This window comes from Lepus europaeus, chromosome 10, assembly GCF_033115175.1.
Source record: "Lepus europaeus isolate LE1 chromosome 10, mLepTim1.pri, whole genome shotgun sequence".
Classification (NCBI taxonomy): Eukaryota; Metazoa; Chordata; class Mammalia; order Lagomorpha; family Leporidae; genus Lepus; species Lepus europaeus.
In genome coordinates, this window is record NC_084836.1 from 120,936,674 (window position 1) to 120,956,099 (window position 19,426).

Below are 19,426 nucleotides of genomic sequence, written 5' to 3' on the forward strand. Positions count from 1 at the left end.
CCTTCTCTCTGTGTATAACTCTGACTTTCAAGTAAATAAATCTTAAAAAAACAAATAAATTGTTTTAAAGATTTATTTATTTAAAAGATAGAGTGACTGAGAGAGAAAGACAGAGAGAGAGAGAAATCTTCTACCCAGTCAATCCCCAAATGGCCTCGACAGCGGGGCCTGTGCCAGGCAGGAGGCAGGAGCTCGCGCTCCAGCCAGGTCTCCCACGTGGGTGCAGGGGCCCAGGCACTCGGGCCGTCCTCTGCCGCCTTCCCAGGCGCGTCAGCGAGCGGAGCAGCGGGCGCTGGCTCTGGATCTGGCCCTCCTATCTGGGATGCTGGTGTCACCGACCATGGCCTAAGCCACTGTGCCACAACATGGAGAGCGACAGTCCCCTCGGGGACAATGCTGCCTCCCAGGCGTCACTGCGGTGTCCACACGGCCAGCTCTTCCTGCTCAGAGAAAACCTCCACCTGTGTAGGGGCAGCACCTTCGATCAGAGAGCCAGGCAAGGTGGCCGGCCGCACTCGCGCCCCCTCCTCCAGGGTCCCAGAGCCTGGCACCTTGTCCCTTGATCTTCCCACTTCCTGTCGCAGCCTCCAGAGAGACAAACACCAGAGGGCAGCTCCTCTCCTCCCGAAACCAGGTCCCCCAAGCCCAGCTCTGCAAGGCATGTGAACCCCTGGTGACCCCAGCCCCCTGCGCCGAGGCTGTTAATATTTAACCAGCAACCCGGGGACAGGGAGCCGCGGGGGCTGCTGGGGGCCTCCTTTCCCACAGCAAGGCACCCCGGGACCGCCGAAATCCAATCCTGGCGGGAGAAGCCCCTGCACAGAGTTCGTTTCCAGCGTCTCGGCCCTCCTTCCCCGGGACAGTTCTCCCACGGTGGAAAAGTGGGTATTTTAACACCTCGAGCGTGGGAAGGTGGAAAGTCTTTTTTTGCTCCCAGACTACTCAGAGGTTATTCAGAGACCGTGACCCCAAGGGCCCCACCCACTCCCACTCCTGGAGGAGGAGGAACCCACGCAGCTTCCGGATGTGGCCCTAGGTGCCTCAGAGAGGTCAGCGCCCTGTGCCCGCACGCTCAGGGCAGGAGTCAGGGACAATGGAGCCACGTCAGGCAGCACAACTCCCACTGTGTCCGTCACGGCCTCCTTCTGTGGCACAGGCCACCTCTGTCTCAGGCCCCAGCTCCTGGGCGGCTCTGGGGATACCTGCTTCAGCCCCTGCCCGTGGAGCGGACCAGCCTGTGCGAACTCCCAGCTCCGGAGTCCGGGCTGCGTGTGAAATAGACACCAGCTCTGGGCCAGCACTGGGGTGTGTGGTGGAAAATGCTCCCGCCGTCACAGGGACCCTCAGACACAGCCCACCACGCTCAGGGTGCAGACACAAGCTGGGCTTGGAGGGGCCCACCTGTCATCACCCAGGCTCTCTCCAGGGGACCGGGCAGGGGGCCAGGGGCTCTCAGCCCAACACCACTGGCAGCGTCAAGCCCCCAGGGCCACCCTCTCCTCCCCTCCCCTCCTCCAACCAGGCAGGTGCAGCACTGACCCCCACCTCCCAGACAGGTGTCTCGGCGGCACATTCCACAAAGCCCAGCCAGCTTGGGCTGTAGGTGGGCGGAGGAGGAGATGCCCGGCCCCAGCCGAGGTGGCCTCGCCGTCCAAGAAAGGAGGTACCCACGTGCCAATCCCCAGAGCCTGGGATCAAATTGAGGCTTGCCCGCGAAGGGTAGTGACCCTGGGTTACCCTGGCGCACCCCGCGCAATCACCCTCGTCCTCTTGAATGGAAGAGGGCGACAGGGCAGAGGAGGGAGGTGAGGGTGGCAGCCCGCGCCAGACCACACCAGGAGGGGAGAGACCGTGTGTTCTCCCGGGAGCCCCAGAAGGGACGCAGTCCCAGGAGCCCTCAGGAAACCCGCTTCAAACCTGGGGGTCCACACCTGTAAGCCTTGGCACGGTTCTAGGCCACGTGGGGGGCGTGGCTCGTCACTCAGCACAGCAGCCCAAGGATCTGCTACCGTGTCCCCCTCACCGTGAGGTCCACTCGGAGCACCTGCCAGCCCGACCTGCTCTGCTGGGAGCCGAGGGGAGAGGGAGCCAGGGGCAGAGCCCTGGGCCAGAGGCTGGGCCAGCACCGCATGGAGTGGAAGGGAGGAGCACAGACCGGACTCAGCTGTGTGTGGCACTGGGAGGGCGCCCCTCAGGGGGCGGGCCGAGCTGATGCTGCCGAGGGGGCAGGGAAGAGTGTTCTTGGCCAAGGGAACAGAGTGTGCGAAGCACAAAGGAAGAACCACGGGGAGAGGGTGCAGATGGGCTTCGGGCAGCTGGGCAGGGTCACCTGGGGAGGAAGCTGTGAGAGGTGGGAGCAAGGGTGGGGGTTCCCCCCTACGTGGCCGGCGGCTCCAGCAGGTTCTCCCCTCCCCCTCCCCTGCCCTCTGCTGACCCTCACCCTCCGCCCGCTCTGAAACACAGCAAGGCCGGGTATTTGGAATACCCAGCAGTTTGTGAACTGCTGCTGGGCCACGAGAACATTCCACCAGAGAGCGAGCGAGCCCAGGGCACCTGCAGGCCCGCACAATGTGATGGGGGGGCGAGGCACACGGCTGCCGGGGTGGGGCGAGGCCGGGAACCGTGCAGCCCACGCACACCCACGTCCGCCCAGAGGCACATGCCAGCACCAGGAGCCCGGCAAGGGATCAAGGGGCCCAGCGGAGGGGTCCTGGCCCACGGTGGCTGCCAGGTGCCTGGTTCCACGGGTGCCCCTCCCATACCCCAGGCTGAGAGGACCCAGCGGGGCTGCAGGGAATGCCCTGTGTCTCCCGAGTCACCAGACTGTCCCCGACATCCCCGAGGTCGGGAAATGAAGTCAGGCAGGGCCAAGGCTTTCTGTAAACACAGGTCCTTTAAGGCCACACCCGTCCAGGAAGACCAAGACCGAGTCACGTGAGAGAAAGGTGGAAAAACAGCCAGAGCACAGCATCGCCCTCCTGAAGCCAGGGCTCCTGCAGCCGGCCCACGGCCAGCCCACCCCACGGTCGGCCCACCCACCCCACGACCAGCCCACCCACCCCACGGCCATCCCGCCCACCCCACGGTCGGCCCACCCACCCCACGGCCAGCCCGCCCACCCCACGGCCATCCTGCCCACCCCACGGCTGGCCCGCCCACCCCCATGCCAGCAGCGCCCTCCTCCTAGGCTAGGCCAGATGGCCACAAAGGGTGCCCCCAGGGCTCTCGGGGAAGGGTCAGGTCAGGGTCAGGAAGCTCACAGATGCCCTGATGTCCTGGCCCCCTTCGCCCAGCTGCAGGAGGAAGGGTCTGGAGTGGATGAGTTCTGAAGACGAATCTCATCTCGAATCTCATCTCGTGAACCGGAGCTGGAAACGAGGAGGAGGAGGAGGTCGGAAGTGGAAGCAGCGGGTGGTGCCTCGTCCCCGCAGGGGGCACAGCAGCTCTTTAGAGGCCCTGAGGGGACCGGCCCCGTGGTGCAGTAGGTTAAGCATCCGCCTGCAGTGCTGGCATCCCATATGGGCAGCAGTTCAAGTCCTGGCTGCTCCACTTCCGATCCAGCTCTGCTATGGCCTGAGAAAGCAGTGGAAGATGGTCCTAGTGCTTGGAAGAAGCCTCTGACTCCTGGCTTTGGATCGGCTCGGCTCAGCTCAGGCTGTTGCAGCCAACTGGAGAGTGAACCAGCAGATGGATGACCCCTCTCTCTCTCTCTCTCTCTCTCTCTCTCTTTCTCTCTCCTTCTCTCTCTGTGTAACTCTGAATTTCAAATAAATAAATGTATCTTACAAAAAAAACTTTACAGTTCTTAGGAAAAAAAAGAAATGCCAGGGCGGCCCCAGGCCTTCTCCCCGACTTGCACGGGGTCAGGGAGACTATGGGACCGAGGGTCGCACCTGGGAAACCAGGCAGAGAAAGAGACTCCATTCCTGGTTGCAGGTGCACCTGCGGGGGCCCTGAGGGGTCTGGCTCTGCTCACCATGCCCTGCTCCCACCCCAGCCAGCTCGGGCTCTCCTTCCTGCCACACCGTCATCCCGACTGCTGCAGCTCCCTAGGGAAATGCCCACAATGCCCTCACGGCACAGCCCCTAGCGGTTCGGCCGCATGCAGCCCCGAGGCTGGACGGCACACTTGCTGGCTCAGTGCTCCGGGCTTCTCTCGCTCCTCACGGCTTTGAAGCTCATCCTTGGCCACAGCCAGGCCTGCCCTGCTCACTCAGTGAGCCAGTGCGCCCGTGTCTTCCAGGGACCCCGCCCAGCCACGGGCGCTTCCAAGGTCCTTCTGGGAGCTGTGACAGGAAGAGGAGAGTGGCTGCTTCTTCGACTCAGGCCCCTCTAGAAGTGGAGGTGCCTCCCAGCTCCCCAGGACCTCAGCCGTCCTGTCCTGCCCCACGCCCCATGGGCACAGGCTGCCTGGCCACGCCCACTGACTGACGCAGGCCCTCAGCAGCCCCTGGGCACCTCCACACCCCCACCTCCCACGGCGGCATTGTGTGGGCCTCTGCTCACCTCCCCCACCACCAGGCCTGGCCACCCACAGGGCCACTGCCTTTGGCCAGATGTCAAGAAAGACCAAGAGGACTCCCGGGGGGCAGGGGGCAGGGGCTGGGAAGAAAGCAGGTCTGGGATGTACCTCTGGCCCCGCCCTGCTGCCCCGTGCCGGTCAGCTTGCGTGAGCCACGCGGAGACCCAAGGACAAGGGCTGTGCTGTTGACTGCGCGCCCGGGGAAGCATCTGGGCCTCCGGGATCCCCCAGAGGAGCCAGGCCTGGCAGGGAGCGCTCAGGGCTGCACGTCGCCCTGGGAAAGCCCCGTGCGGGCGGGCATCTGGTGTGGCGGGGCCGGGCGGGACACAGCCTTCTCCGCTCTCCTTGATTGCCCCACTTCCTCCAGCCTCCAGCTCCAGCCCGAAATAGAACACATGAGGCACACTCAGCCTCTTCCACGCACACTCAAGGAACAAACAAACCAACCAAACGCCGGCTTCAGGCTGAGTCGGCTGAAACAGAGGAGGCGGAACCGCAGGCTGTTTTAGGCTCGAGAACGCGGAGAGGAGACGCACACGCGACGGGCAAAGGAAATGAACTAAACAGTGGGGCTTTGCAGACAGAAGCAGGCGGCTGATTCCGGAATTCCAAAGTTCCAATGGCGAGGGCCGGGTGGGGGAGCCAGGACGCAGGGCGGGGGGGGGGGGGGGGGCGTCCTGGACTCCTTCTGACCCTCACATCCTTAAACCAGGGCGGCGCCGGGAGGAGGGAAGACTACGGAAAGGACTCCCACCTGCTAGGCGCTTGCAGGGTGCCAGGAACCCTGCCAGGTGCCTACGTGCCTCCCGCCACGGCCTCCCGCTGGCTGCCCCGTGTGGTGGATGCTCTCGCCCTCGCCTGTCTCAGGGACCCCCCCGCCCCCCCTCCAAGGAAGCAGAGCTGAGTCACGCACTTGACTGCAAATGGTTGGCCTGAGAGGTGACCAGGAACCCTCAGGAGGGAGCGGGGAAGGGAGGACGGGATGGAAATCAGCCAAGACAGGGTGCAGTGGGCACCTGGGAGCGCAGCCCACCAGCACCCCAGGGAGTTTATCACCGCCAGCGGCAGAGGGCTGCTCCCAGGCCCAGACGCCCCCGTGAGTCAGAGAGGGCAGCTGGGCGGCGCCCCCTTTGTAGGAAACAGCCAGGTCTGTGCGTTGATGGCCCCAACCCACGGAGGAGGGGCAGAGGCCAAATCCAAGGTCACAGCCAGCAGGGCAGGGGGAGGGCACCCTGGGCTGCAGGAGCTGCAGGAGCAGCTGCTTCCTGGACCCACGGCGGGGGTCATGGCGAGGGAGGGGCCGCTGGCCGGTCCTCACCGCACAGGGCCAAGAGCACCGGTTAGTGCAGCCCTACACCTGTGACGCCTGGGGCTGAAGGCCCTGTGCAGGGCTCTGCAGGGGAATGCACCCCAGGGAGCCCCCATCCCTTTGCTCTGAGAGTGACAGGTTTCCCAGGAGGCTTGGGTCCAGAGGTTAGTCCTAAACCACTCTGCCCACCCTCTCCCCACCTCCAAGGAGGGGGCGGAGCCAAAATCCCTAACCCACAGGTGCCACATTTACTGAGAGCTCGAATAGGCCCTGAGAAAGAGCTAGAAGGAAAAATCGGACGCCTTAAAAGGCTCTTGTCATCCAGCCGCCCTTCAAGCCCTGCCGCGTGCCGGGCTCTGTGCCGGGCCTGGGGGCGCCGAGGACCCAGGCCCTGCGAGCACCCGCCCTGCAGTTCAGCTAGGGAGATGCTGGGGGGGGGCACTTGGGGCTGCACGTTAAAGCGGGTGCCGTCGAGGCCAGCAGGCTGAGCTGCTGGGGACACCCACATCTATTACCGGGGCCCCGGTGCAGGTCCCGGATGCTCTGCTTCCAACCCAGCTCCCTGCTAATGCGCCTGGGAAGCAGCCGGTGATGGCTCAAGCGCTTGAGTTCTTGCCACCCCCATGGGAGACCTGGATGGAGTTCATGACCCCTGGCTCTGGCCTGGCCCAGCCTCAGCTGTTGTGGCCATTTGGGGAGTGAACCAGCTGATGGAAGCATGCTTGCTCGCTCGCTCGCTCTCTCTCTGTCGCTGGCACGCTGGCTTTCAAATAAATAAGCAAACCTTAAAAAAGTGAAGAATACCTGCTATTGAGTCAACAACCTATTTTAAATAAAGAAAGAAAACAGGTGTGGCTGAGAAAGGTTGACCAACAGTGGGAGTGGACTGCACACCGGCTCCCCACCACAAGCTGCTGCCAAGGTCACCAGAACCAAGCGGAACAAACTCACAGGCAAGGTCACGGCCAGGGGCACGGCCACTTCTGACACTCCTCGACTCACAGCAGGGTCACCCACAGCAAAGCCACCAGGAGCGGAAGACACCCGAAGTCAGAATGGACCGCAGCCCTCTCAGCGACCCAGTGCACGGGGGAGCTGTGGGGACTCACGCTGGTACCGCAGGGCTGCCCGGGAGCCGGGCTCCCCACCGCTGCCCAGGGTCCCGGCGCTGCGACAGATCCACACTCAGACTCCGGGTGCCATCCCTGCTGAAGGCACGACCGCCTTCCTGCCGTCGGGAAGCCGAGGAGCCCAGAGGAGCCCAGAGGAGCCCAGAGGAACCCAGAGGAGCCCAGAGGAGCCCAGAGGAGCTCCAGAGGAGCCCAGAGGAGCCCAGAGGAGCCCAGAGGAGCCATCCTAAGTCGGGCACCGCCCGTGACTGACATGCGGGGTTGCGGATGGGCTCCTGGGGTGGAAGCTGGCCCAAAAGGTAAAACCCCACAGCAGTGGAGAAGTCACGGCCTTCAGACGCATCGATCTTGCTTCCTCCATTACAGTGACCGCACCTGCTCGCGTGACGGGAACGGGAGAGCCGTGTGTGCGTGTGTGTGCGTGTCTGGGCACCTGTGTGCATCCACACGTTCGGGGGACAGCTGGATGTGAGGCTGGAGCCCAGACTACAGGAATTTGGAAGCACAAAGAGGCATCCAAACGAACGCAGACATTAGCAGACATTCTACCCGGGGGCTGCAGGGCCAGCAGACTCACAGGGCCCCACACAGAGACGTCCGTGCCAGCTGAACGCTCTGCTGCCTCTCTCCTGAAATTCTGAACACATCTTTTTAAAGACTGACGTATTTATTTGAAAGGCAGAGTTACCGAGAGGCAGAGAGAGAGAGAGAGAGAGGCAGAGAGAGAGAGAGAGGTCTTCTATCCACTTCCAAATGGCCACAATGGCCAGAGCTGGGCTGATCTGAAGCCAGGAGCCAGGAGCTTCTTCCTGGTCTCCCACGTGGGTGCAGCGGCCCAAGGACTTGGGCCATCCTCCACTGCACTCCCGGGCCACAGCAGAGAGCTGGATCAGAAGTGGAGCAGCCGGGTCTTGAACCAGTGCCCATATGGGATGCCGGCACTGCAGGTGGAGGCTTAGCCTACTACGCCACAGCACTGGCCCCATCTGAACACATTTTTAACAGAGGAAGGGCCCCCTTTCCTCACATTAGGTGTCCAGTCCTAGGAGCTGGTCTCCAGGCTCAGTGCCCCTGGAGGCTTCCAGCCCCTCCCCCGGTGGGCTGGGCTGGGCTGGGCCGTGGTGGGCGGGGCTTTCTCTGCAGACTTGCTCCAGGTGGTGTGACAAGGGCTCACTCTGGGCTCCTCTGCCCCAGACCCAGGAGCGAGTGCTGTGGTGGGGGTGGGTGGTGGCAACAATGCGTGGGAAGAGGGGAGCTCCGGCAGCCCACCTGGGGGTGCGTCCCCACGTGCAGCACCTCCGGATCTTTCTACCTGGGCGTGGAGGCTGCAGGAGCTCTGGTTCTCAGGCCGTACCCTCCCCCCACAGGGGCACTGACAGTGTCTGAGTAGGGGAGGTCCCACTGCTCCGGGGTGGGGGGAAGCCTGGGTATGAGCCGGCTCCCCTCTGGGTTAAGGAAAATCCCTGCGGGGAGCTCCTTAAGAAAGGGGGGTCTTATTCTGCCCAGTGGGGAGGTCTGCAGGCAAGGGTCTGGGGGTGGGGGGCTTCGCCAGGCATCTGGTGAGGGTGGGGCATCTGAGCTCCTGCGGAGAGGCAGGGCCAGTGAGCCAGGAGGCAGAGGGGCAGGGGCTGTCTCTCTGAAAAGCTGCCAGGATCCCATCGCAGGGGGCCCACCAGCAGCCGATACATTCTTCTTTTTTTTTTTTTTTTGACAGGCAGAGTGGACAGTGAGAGAGAGAGAGAGAGACAGAGAGAAAGGTCTTCCTTTGCCATTGGTTCACCCTCCAATGGCCGTCGCGGCCGGTGCACCGCGCTGATCCAAAGCCAGGTGCCAGGTGCTCATCCTGGTCTCCCATGGGGTGCAGGGCCCAAGCACTTGGGCCATCCTCCACTGCACTCCCAGGCCATAGCAGAGAGCTGGCCTGGAAGGGGGGCAACCGGGATAGAATCCAGCGCCCCGACTGGGACTAGAACCCGGTGTGCCGGCGCCACAAGGCGGAGGATTAGCCTGTTAAGCCACGGCGCCGGCCCTGATGCATTTTAATCGCCTCCGAAGACCCCACCCCCAGATGCCGTAAACGGATTAATTTCCATCCTTAATCATGAGCACAGAATTCCGGGACACAAGCCATTAACACGCGGGCCTTTGGGGAACACCCAAGCTACTGCCCAAACCTCAACACCAGAAGGGCTGCTTAACACCCACCCTGGAGAACGCCTCGTGCCTGCCAGGGTCAGCGGGGCCGCAGCTGAGAAACTGCGCCTTCAACAACCGCGAAAGATGGAGGCAGAAATGCCACAGCGCCTCTGGCCCTGGCTGCGGTGAGAGGTGCAACTTTCTCCCAGAACCCCCTGCGGCACCCTACAGGGTCCCCTCCCAGCCCACTGCCCCACACCCCCAGCGTTTCCTCCCAGGAAATACTTCCTAGTCATTCGCTGTCACAGCTGCATGACCTCATGGCAGGCTGGCTTTGCAGGGCCCTGACCTGAGACCAGAGGCCAGCAGGTTGCACTTGGTGGCATCTTCTCTCGATTAGCAGTGGCTGCCACATTTGTGTGGCTGGCCTGGGGGTTCAGGAAGAAGCCAGGGTCTGCAGGAGGGAGGCTGTGCTCCACTAGCAATGCCTGCCTTGGTTGCAGAGGGAGCGTGGTGGTGCACGTGACAGGGTGCAGGCCGACTGTCAGCTTTGCCGCCTCCACTCTTGGGACAGGCAACATGGAATTCCATGGCATCGCTCAGGACAACCAGAGGACCAAGGAAGAAGCAGTGTCTGGAAGACTGGACATTTACTCCCGACCTGAACTTGAACCAGCCAAGGACTTCACTAACCACGGTTGTCTCCTTCAAAAGAACTCTGTGGCAGGAGCCGGCATGGTGGCATGGTGGTAAAGCCGCCACCTGCAACACAGGCATCCCATATGGACGCCAGTTCAAGTCCCAGCTGCTCCACATCCGAACCAGCTCCCTGCTAATGCACCTGGGGAAGCAGTGGAAGATGCCCAAGAGCGTGGGCCCTGCACTGCGTGGGAGACCCGGATGGACTCCTGGCTCCTGACTTAGGATCAGGGCAGTTGCAGCCATTTGGGGAGTGAAACAGTGGATGAAAGATCTCTGTCTTTCCCCCTCTCTCTGACTCTGCCTTCCAAATAAATAAAATAAATATTGGGGCCAGCGCTGTGGCATAGCGGGTAAAGCCACTGCCTGCAGTACCAGCATCCCACATGGGCGCCGGTTCAAGTCCCAGCGGCTCCTCTTCCAATCCAGCTTCTGCTATGGCCTGGGAAAGCAGTAGAAGATGGCCCAAGTGCTTGGGCCCCTGCACCCCTGTGGGAGACCTGGAAGAAGCTCCTGGCTCCTGGCTTTGGATCAGCTCAGCTCCAGCCATTGCGGCCATTTGGAGAGTGAACCAGTGGAAGGAAGACCTCTGTCTCTCTTTCTCTCTCTCTCTCTCTCTCTCTCTCTGCCTCTGCCTCTGCCTCTCTGTAACTCTGCCTTTCAAATAAATAAATAAATCTTCAAAAAATAAAATTTAAAAATAAAACAAAATAAATCTTTAAAATAAAAAAATTTTTTTAAATAATCAGAGAGCTCCCTCGTGAGCCTGCACTGCCCACTCCTGCAGAGCTAACAGTGGGCAGGTCCTTCTCCTCCCAGCTACAGATGACTGCTCATGACCAAATTGAAAACTATTAATTCTCTTTGTCTCCTGCCAAAAAGGCTAAAGCAGTTGCAGGCCCTGATATGGAACACAGATGTGAACACACTTGGAAAAGCAGACTCCTACAGGCGAGCAGAGGTCCAGGCGCTGAGACGCCGTTGGAACTGCTGGCTCGCACGTGCACCCGGCCCCGTCCCTAGGCCCGCGCTCCCGAGGTGCATTCCAGCGCAGCGAGAGCCCAGGCCGCGGCACACAAGCCCATGTCACCAAGCCGGCCTGGGTCCTCGCCGGAATCATAGAATTACAGTCAGCACAGGGAGACTTCCCAAGGATGGAAAGCGGTGTAATTACGGGCAATTTTCACGTTTTGCAAATGGGGCTCAGATGCTGAAGAAGGGTTGCAAACCAGGCGTTCTTGGGTTTCAGTCCTCAAAGGAGAGCACGTTGGAACGTGTGCTGGGGCCGACTGGCCCAAGGCCGACGTGCTGGCCAGCACCGGCTCGTCCAACAGGTCCCGGTGGCGCAGGGCCACGTGCCAGGGGACGGCTCCATGCATATCACAGCTGGGTCTGTGAACTCGGGCACCCACGTGCTAAGTGGAAGGCCAGATCGCTCACCCACATGCGAGACAGAAGCTCACGGAGTGGCTTGTGCCAGGCTCCAGGCACAACGGGCATGCCAGCAGCCGAAACAGATAAAGCTCGCCGTGTAGACAGCTTTGCCGCCCCTGTATCAGGTCACTGCAGCTCCCACCCGGATCTTTCCTCTGAAGCCCAGTGCGAGTTAACCGGAGAGGTCAGCCAGCGGCCGCGGGGTCACCCAGCTTCCAAGGGGTAGAACCAGGATGGTTCCACGTGCACCTCCCATGCCACACAGCACTGCTGGGACACGTGGGGAGGGCGATGGTCGTCTCCACCTCAGTTTCCCTGCCTCTTTCCAGGAAGAGAAAATGCAAACAGACGCACGCTTCTTTCCCTCGACCCCTAACCTCGTATTGGGCCTCAGTTTTCTCTCCTGTAAAGTGGGGTGGTCAAGGGAACCTCCCCACCCACACTGGGGGCTTTGTGAGAAGCATGACAAGTGCCGGCTGCACGGGATTTGGCTTTGTCATCACTCCTGGCTGGCGGGCTGCACGGTGAGTTGGCCAGGTCCCTAACAGCAGTGGGACGCACCTCCACACGGGCTCACTGGCTCACCGGTCCCTTCAGAACCACAGAGGACGCCTCGTAGCTGCCAGCATCGGCTGCATGGGCTGGCTCCCCCAGATGACCGCCCACTACCTCCCACGTTCTCCCCCGCGGCTCCTCCAGCTGGCCTCAGACCACAGGACAGGGAGCCAGCGGGCACTCGGCCGCGGGGCCGAGCGGCTGTGTCTGCGGTTCTAACAGGTAGACCCCGCTCGGCCGGGTGGCACTGAGTGTAGGCTTTGTCCAGAGAGGACGCCACGGGCAAGCAACAGGCGCAAAGGGCCCGTGGCTCTGCTCAGGCAGCTCTGAGCCAGGGTTTGCAGTGGGTCCCCGAGAAAGGGCCACAAGGAAGAAGGCCAGGGCGCCCCAACCCAGGCAGCTCGTGGGCCACTCTCCCCGGCCTCCTGGGATGCCTCAGCCGGCTGGAACTACGGCAGCACACCCTGAGATGGCGGCTCCACACGCGTGCTCACACCCTGGGGCACAGGTGCAGAGTGAGGGGCGGAAGCCAGGAGACCCAGGAGATGGGGAACCAGGCACACCGGCCTCAGAGCAGCAAGAAGGCATGGAAGCTTCTGGAAGCTTCCAGAGCCAGAGGCTGGAGGCATCTCCGCCCTCAGCCAGTCCTTTCCCTGCACCGCCACTGACACTGACCTTGACCTTGAAGGACCCTGCGCTGGGCTGAGTCCCACAGGCAGAAAGGCAGGGAGCTCTGAGAGCAGGGGGGGGAGCCTGCGAGCCAGAACCGTGGGCCACTCCCTCCCAGCCCGTGGGCATTCAGGAGCAGGGCTCTCGGGAGACCACGAGAGGCCCTACCTGCCCGGCACAGCCCGTCTCACTTCTAGGAAATGTCAGTGCCCGGCTTAGTGCCCCCGTGAACCAGGGGCCTTCTAAGCCCCAGGAGAATCTGGCCAGGGCTGGGAGCCACACACAGCTCTGCCTCGGCACCCGACCCCCAGGGCCCCAGGTGAGAAATCGCCCATCTGGGTTGCACAGCAGAGACCAGTGGTGTGACCCCAGGGACGCTACTTCCATCTCTGAGCTGGTGTCCGCGCCTGGTTTCAGGGGATCAAAGCCAAGGCCAGCACACAGTGGGCACGAGGCTGCCCGGGAAAACCTCGGACACTGCTGGCGGTGCAATCCCACAGGACCATCCCTCTGCCCAACGGTGACCACAGTCAGCTCAAACCTGCCTTGGCCACCAAGTCCTCAGCTGGCACTCAAGGGGCCGCCACCTGTGAGTCGAGGACCAGGCTAGGGGAGGATGTCCCGTCCCACCTTCCTGGAGCCATTCTGGGGGGCGGGTACTGTAACGTCCCTGCTTCTACGCTGAGCCCCACACACCTGCTCGGGGAGGCGGGCAGAACTCGTGCGGCATCCCCAGGAGCCTGGCAGAGGTGCGGGCACCCAGTCCCTGCCTCCGGGTCGGAGTCACAGCTCCTGGTCATCCCTGCCCCGGACAATCTGGCTGCAGGAGCCCTGGGCTGGGCTGAGCTGCTCAGAAGAGCAAGGACACAACCCCATGAGACGAAGGGCGGAGCTGTGAGCAGGTGCACCAGCTCCTGCAGGGCTGGAGGCACAGCCTGGCAAGGGAGCCCCCCATCTCCCCCCACAGGAAGTCAGGAGCCAGGTGCCTGAGGAGGCATGGGCAGGGCACCGGTGAGGCTAAAGGGAGCGCAGTAGCGGCTGCAGGGCCTCCCCCGTGCAGGGAGCAGCCTGGGACCCGCGGGGAAGGAGGGGGGTTGGGATGGAAAGTGCCCAGCCCAGTTTCACGAATGAAAGAGATTCGTAGCGGGGTTGGCGCCGTGGCTCACTTGGTTGTCATAGCGTGACCCCCGCCCCAAAGACCCTCACGTTCTAAAGGAACCAAAGTTTGAGCAGCAGGGACGGGAGCAAGCCCAGCTCCTGGAAGCCAGCCCGGAGGGTAAGCCTCAGACGCCCATCTCTTAGCCACACCCACCCCTCCCATCAGGGCCTCCAGAGCCGAGTCGCCTCTCAGCCCCACTTGCCCCACGGGCCACTGGGCGGCTTCTGTGCATCCTCCCAGCTGTCCGGGGTCGAGCTCCGGGCAAGGCCAAGGGCAGCGGGAGGCCGGCAGAGAAGCTGGGGTCCACCAGGGCCAGTGGGCCTGCCGGAAAGTAACCTCCTCTGGGGGGAGACAGGAGATCAAACGCCAGCTAATCCCTAGCAGCCCCGGGGCCTTCCTGGGGCTCAAGCAGGGCCAGATGTCCCAGCCCTGCGCAGCTGGGCGGCCGGCAGGGGCGAGGCCCACGGCTCCCACAGCAGAGCCCAGGGCGGCCGCACGGCGGGACGGCAAGGCTGGCTTTGGGCTCCTCCAGCAGGAAGCAGCTGCACAGCCCAGGCTGGGGGCGTGAGCAGCCGAGCTCCAGGCTGGCACAGGGGGCTACTGGAGGCACATGGGGCCCAGAGAACACCCCAAGCCCAGCCCCTGTCCCCGCGGGAGACGGCAAAGCCGGGGGAGGTAGCACAGTTGACACATGCTGGCGAGGCAGTGACCCGGCCACAGCCTGGAGCTGTCTGTCCAGTTTCCCAAGAAAGCCACGGGGAGGAAGGAGGACACCGCCCCGGCAACCGGCCCTGCTCTGAGTGCAGGTCCCCTCACCCCGGCAGGGGGTCCTCAAGCATCCCCACTTCACAGAGAAGGAGCTGAGGCCCTGGCCGGTCCCCAGGCCCAGCTGCCGGGACTGGGACCCCACTCTCAACGGCCGGTCATCTCCTCGGGGGAGCCACGTGCTAGAACATGGTCAAAAACAAGACCGCCAGTCCAGACATGAATATGTAAGCAATTTCCTAAAAAATTCCTCTTCGGGAGGGTGGGGGCTCTGCTTCCGTCTCTCAGATGCTTGAGAACACTGAGAAGCCCCCTTCCTCCCCCCCCCCACTGCCCCTCCCTCCTGCCACACCCACTTCCATGCTTCCCACCTGCCAGGTCTTGGCACCTCTCTGCCTGGACAGGCACTCCCCGAGGCCAGGGCCTGGCCAGTGCCGGCAGATGCCCCGTACCCAGCACGCGGCAGGTGCACAGAGCTGCAGTGCCAGGGCGGGACCAGCAAGCCTGAACTGTCTGTCATCTCTGACAGCCGTGTGACCCACCCTGGCCCCCTGCCAGGCACTGAGCGCCTGTCCGGCCCAGCCCTCTGCAACCACAGTGACTCAGGCGTCTCCCTCCCCCGCAAGCCTCAGGATCCCGCCCAGGGATCACGGCCAGGGTGGAGGAGGCACCGGGGGCCCACAGAGACAGCAGGTGGATACCAACACAGGCAGAAGGGGCAGCTGCCCACAGCCAGGGGGGAGCCCAGACCCAGACCCTCCCTGGCTTTGCTGGGACCCACGCTTGCTGTGCCTGCGGAGTATGGTCCTCGCAGTCCTAGGGGACACGCTCCGTTCTGCTACCGCCGATCCCACTTGTCATTCAGACACCCACTCCCAGTGCTCAGCGAGGCATCCATGACAACCCAGCCCACGTACACCTGCCGCGCTGTCACCTTGCCTGAGCTTGTCACCTCACCTTGTCTGGTTCTCCGCCCCCAGGCGTCCTACCTCATCTTCAACCCATTCTATCCCCCAAAGGATCTGTTCAGGTCCCAAGCCTGGTCCCTGTCACTGTGGCCTTGTTTGGAAACAGTGGCTGCCACTGCTCAGCGTGAGGTCCTGTGGCGTGGGCCAGGCCCCTCACCCAACACAGGACATGGGGAGAAGCCACGTGGAGACAAAGAGGGCCACGTGGCAACGGACAAAGAGTTGGGTTCAGCTGTGAGCCAGGAATGGCCGAGACTCAACAGCCCCCAGCAGGAGCTGGAGGAGGCGGGGGGGGGGGGTGTACAGGGTGCAGAGGGAGCAGGGCCCGGCCCACGCCTTGACTCTGGACCGCCAGCCCCAGAACTGTAAGGCAAAGAACGCTCTCGTAAGCCACCTGCTTGCACGGCGACTTCTTCGCGTGGTCCCTCGTTGCGTCTGTTCTCATCTTGCTCAGACACACCACTCGTACTGGCTTAGGGCCACACGGCTGTTTGCCCTCATTCTGCCACAATTCGCTCTTTACAGCCCCATCTTCCAATACAGTACCCTTCTGAGGATGTCCAACTGGGGGCACCCCTTGATGGGAGGGGGCACCGTTTTGCCTGTAACGTAGTCTTGAAACGTTGGGGAAGGTGTGGTAAGGACATACCAGCTTCAAACCGAGGGAGCGGGGAGGGGAAAAGAGAAACTCGGAAGAAGAAAAGGACATGAGGAAGAGAAAGGTAAAGAACCAAGAGGAAGGAGGAGGGAGGGAGGAAAGAGGGGGAAGGGAGAGAGAGAGCGAGCGCAAAGGCCAGAGAAAGACCTGATTTCCTTAGAGCCCTAGGCACCTCCTGAACCCCTCAGCCAGGAACTGAGCGCAGAAGCCACCATCGCCCGTGCTCTGAGCATAGAGCCCGGCACACAGGAACATTGTGGCTCCTAAGTACAGGGACCCCTGAGCTCATGTGTGGCCCGCCTGACAGCAGCCCTGAGCCCCCAGCACCTGCCCTCCTGCGTGGGAGGAGCGGGAGCCATGGGTGGAGCTGCCCCTGGCCGGAAGAGCCGAGCCTGCAGGTGCCGGCGGTCGGGAAGCCAGCTGTGGCCCAGGAAGGAGGCGCTCAGCATTCCAGGGGTTCCCCAAAGACTCAAGGAGCCGGGGCCACAAGGGCCGGCCGCTCCTGCCCAGGTGACCACCGCCAAGCCCCGCAGTGCTGCTGAGCCAGACTCCCTCGCGGCCACGACACTCCCGAAGTCAGACCGCGGCGGCCTGGGTGGGAGCGCGGCCCGGGGCCTGCACGATGACACCGACTCTACTGACCGAGGGTCCCCAGGCCCCGGCCTCGCCCCGTTAACTGGCCTTCATGAGAAAAGTCCATTTTGTTCAAGAGTCCTGGGCGAGTTCTTGGAAGGCAGAGCAAACACCGGCCACGCCCAAGGACGAACTGGACGCCTCTTCCCATGGCTGGGTCTGGGGGCCTCCCAGGATTAGCTGGGGCACCCGAGCGCCTTTAGTGAGACTTGGAGCTGACGGCCAGGCCTGTCTGCCCTGCCGTGCAGGGAACAGCGCCTGCCTCCTGCCTGGGCCCTCCTCTCCAGCCTGGGGAGACGGCACAGGGCAGAGCCGGGTGGGGCCAAGGGCTCTAGCGCGCTGGGAGGCAGCTCTAGCCACGCTGGGACACCCTTGTACCCCATCACACCGACAAAGACAGGCACAGTTGAGTAAGACCAGTGTCAGGGGCACGTGGGCAAGAAGCCACCCCACCCGGGCTTCTAAGAGCAGAAGTTGGCAGAACCCAAACCAGCGGAGTGAGCTGCATCTACCCAAGTGACCCGCGTCACTCCCAGAACTCCATGCGATAGCCAGACACACGCGCAGACGCCGCCCATCACAGCCGAGCCAGGAGCGTGACCCATCCCTGCAAGACCGAGGGTGCCCACGTGGGCCGACAGGAAGCTCGGGTGAGCTTCGAGCCCTGATGACAAACGCTGGGCACAGCAGGAGTGTGCGGCAGGGTCCCCGCTGCGCAACGCACAACAGCACAACGGAATCTGCCCACTGACGAGGCCGAGGCCGGAGCTTGGGGCTGGGGTGGGGGGCTCCGCGGGCGGAGGGAGCCCCTCCCCCACTCCCCGCTGCCACCACTGCTCTGTCTCCTCCACGGCACGCAGCAGGTGCGTCTGCGCATCCAGAGCCCCCCTCCGCAGGGAAGGCGTCCTGCAAGCGCCCAAACCGTGGGCCCACGTCCTCAGCAGCTGGGGCCCAGGCCACTTCCAACCTCGTCCCTCGGCCACTGCATCACATCCTTGGAAGCCGGCGTGAGCGTGGAATGAGGCAGTGGGCGCAGGGCCACGGACACGCCTGGGAGAAGCTTGGTTCTCGGGTGTCTAAGATGAACCCCAAAGCCGCAGTGCTGGGCCACGGCCTCCATCCCTGCCCCCTGCTAAAGCCAGCATCCTGGCGTCGGGGCAGTGATAGATCTGCCCCACGGGGCCTGTCACCTCCCCTCAGGGCTGCGCAGACGGCCGGGGCTTCTCTCTGAGTCTCCCTACCTCTCACAAGACCTTGAAGTTCGAGGGCCCCCAGAATGCGAAGTCTCCTGCCCGCGTGACTCGTGGGAGGCTGACGGTTCCCTGCCATGGTTGGCTTTGGGCCTTGCTCCCTAGCACCGTATCACCAGCAGCCGCCTTCCAGGGTTGCTGACATCACAGACGGGTTTGGGGGTGGTGAGTGGGGGTGGGGTGCACCTACAAAAGCCTCTCTTCCCCGCCCCTCGGCCCTGGGCCTTAGGAACACCTGCAGCCCACGCATGCCTGCTCCCTGCCTCGCTATTCCCACGGGATTCGTGCGCTGTCTTACTTTAAGAAACAGTGACCTGCACCACACACCTGCCTTCAAGAGGATGGGCAGACAGGGCCTGGCACGGGGTGGGTGTTCGCTGGAAGAAGCCACCAAGCCCGGCCCTGCCCCTCCCCCGCCGTCACCGCCTCCCTCCTCGGCGGCGGGGGCGGGGCGGCACCCACCTGCCCAAGTGCTCCTGCAGCACCTGGTACACACGGATGCGGAAGGTCTCGTTGTCAAAGCGCTCCCGGATGTAGTCCTTGTAGATCCGGAACTCGGCGGCCGTCACCGCTTCCCCCTCGGGGATCTTGGAAAGATCGAACCGGAACTCGCGGTGGTGGTAGCGCGGGTGGAAGAATTCTTTGTCGTGTTCCACTGCAAGGGGAGCAAACACAGCACCAGGGCCCGTTAGTGTCCGGCTCCTCTCCCTAGGTCCGGCGCCCAGGCCTCTCGCCCCAGCCAGTGGGGGGCGACTTACCCACTGCCAACAACCCCTGGGGGTGAGCTCCCAGCCACGCAGGAGGGTCACAGGCTCTCACCCCAGGGCTCTGAGTCCAGCCCACTGGACAAAGCAGCGCACTGACCGCAGCTGAGCAAGGGGCCCCGGCCAGCCCCCGGTCCCGGAGCTCAGCTCCCGACTAGCACTGTGGCCTTTGGGCAAGCAGCCAGGCAACCCACTGGACCCCCGTCTCATCACCCAGGAAACAGGGACAGCAGCCCTCATTCAGGGGCTGAGTGACCAAAGCACGGACGCATCTCAGCAGCTGCTAGGGCCAGAGGGTGGTCAGCGGTCACCACGGCCATCGGGGGCCACCGAGCGCCGCACGCGGAAGTCACCCTGCAAGGTCCGGAAACCTGGAGAGGCCCTGGCCCCCAGAGCCTGACCTGCTCACCGCGCCTTGGCCAAGTCCAAGTTGCCAGAGAGGACACTGATCGTGGACGGGACAGCAAGCACAGAGAGGACACTGATCGTGGACGGGACAGCAAGCACAGAGAGGGCCGGCCCCCAGCTGCTCTCACGCCACCCTGAGCCATGTGATAGCCCACAGCTCCTGGGCAGGGCCCGGAAGCAGCCCCAGGTACTGCCAAGGAGAAGCCAGGGTGAGCAACCACAGCCTGGCATCACCAGCGGTAACAGAGGGGACCGGCACCGGCACACGTGGTCCCGGGGTCCCTCCAGATGACCGCCCCCCTCCTCGCCTGCTCTCCTTATACCCAGAGGGAGCTTCTCTTCTTGCCCAGTCCAGGGTAAAGGTCAG

At 63.1% G+C, this 19,426-nt stretch overlaps 1 protein-coding gene across 1 annotated transcript in view; it reads right to left on the minus strand.

Annotated features, from left to right (window-relative positions):
• BMP7 (bone morphogenetic protein 7) overlaps positions 1-19,426 on the minus strand; it is an 81,083-nt gene that overhangs the window by 32,131 nt on the left and 29,526 nt on the right. Inside the window, exon 2 of the mRNA XM_062202404.1 lies at positions 18,350-18,542. Within this exon, the coding sequence (XP_062058388.1) occupies positions 18,350-18,542 (193 nt within the window). The remainder of the gene's footprint in view (positions 1-18,349; positions 18,543-19,426) is intronic.